The 637-nt window shown below is 76.9% G+C and overlaps 1 protein-coding gene across 1 annotated transcript in view; it reads right to left on the reverse strand.

The window, feature by feature from the left end:
- The window catches only part of TPRG1L (tumor protein p63 regulated 1 like), a 4223-nt gene extending 3632 nt beyond the window's left edge, over nt 1–591 (reverse strand). The window contains exons 1-2 of the mRNA XM_035344737.1: nt 385–591; nt 207–298 (exon numbers count right to left, since the gene is read on the reverse strand). Of these exons, the coding sequence (XP_035200628.1) occupies nt 207–298; nt 385–576 (284 nt within the window). The 5' untranslated portion in view covers nt 577–591. The remainder of the gene's footprint in view (nt 1–206; nt 299–384) is intronic.
- Between the last annotated feature and the right edge of the window lie 46 nt (nt 592–637).

Below are 637 nucleotides of genomic sequence, written 5' to 3' on the forward strand. Positions count from 1 at the left end.
GAGATGATCGGGGACGGGGGCTCGGAGATGATCGGGGACGGGGGCTCAGGGCTAGGTGTTGTCTGCAGACAGCTGCAGGTCGTGCTTCGCCCCCAGCCCCTCACATTACGTTCTTGCCCCTTCGGCTCTGCTCACCGGCGAGGGGCAGGACCCACCTTTAGCCCGTCGCCCCCCCCAGCCCCCCGTCCCACCCCAGCCCTCCTTACTCCGCCAGCAGCCACACGCTCTGCACCTCCCCGTCCTCGTCGGGCGTCAGCACGGCGCGGATCTCGCCGACCGCCTGCTCGACGGCTCCGGGCTGCGGGGAGAGGAACGGGACGGGGGCGATGAGGTGAGGGGGGACCGGAGAGGGGGGGGGGAGGTCGGGGCCGGGCCGGGCCCTACCCGGAACACGAAGAAGTCCCGCAGGCGGCCGCGGCGGGTGGCGTTGCGCACGGGCAGCGGCCGCAGGCTCTGCCGGGCGGGGGCCGCGGGGAGGCCGCGGGGGGACAGCGGCACCGGGGCCGCCACCCCCAGCACGGCCGCGGGGCCGCAGCCCCCCGGGGGGCCGCCCGCCGCATCGCCCAGCGGCAACATGGCGGCGGGGAGGGGTGGGGCTAACGGGGGGCGGGGCCAGAGCGAGGGGCGGGGTGGGGGG

This window comes from Oxyura jamaicensis, chromosome 21, assembly GCF_011077185.1.
Source record: "Oxyura jamaicensis isolate SHBP4307 breed ruddy duck chromosome 21, BPBGC_Ojam_1.0, whole genome shotgun sequence".
In the NCBI taxonomy this organism is placed as follows: Eukaryota; Metazoa; Chordata; class Aves; order Anseriformes; family Anatidae; genus Oxyura; species Oxyura jamaicensis.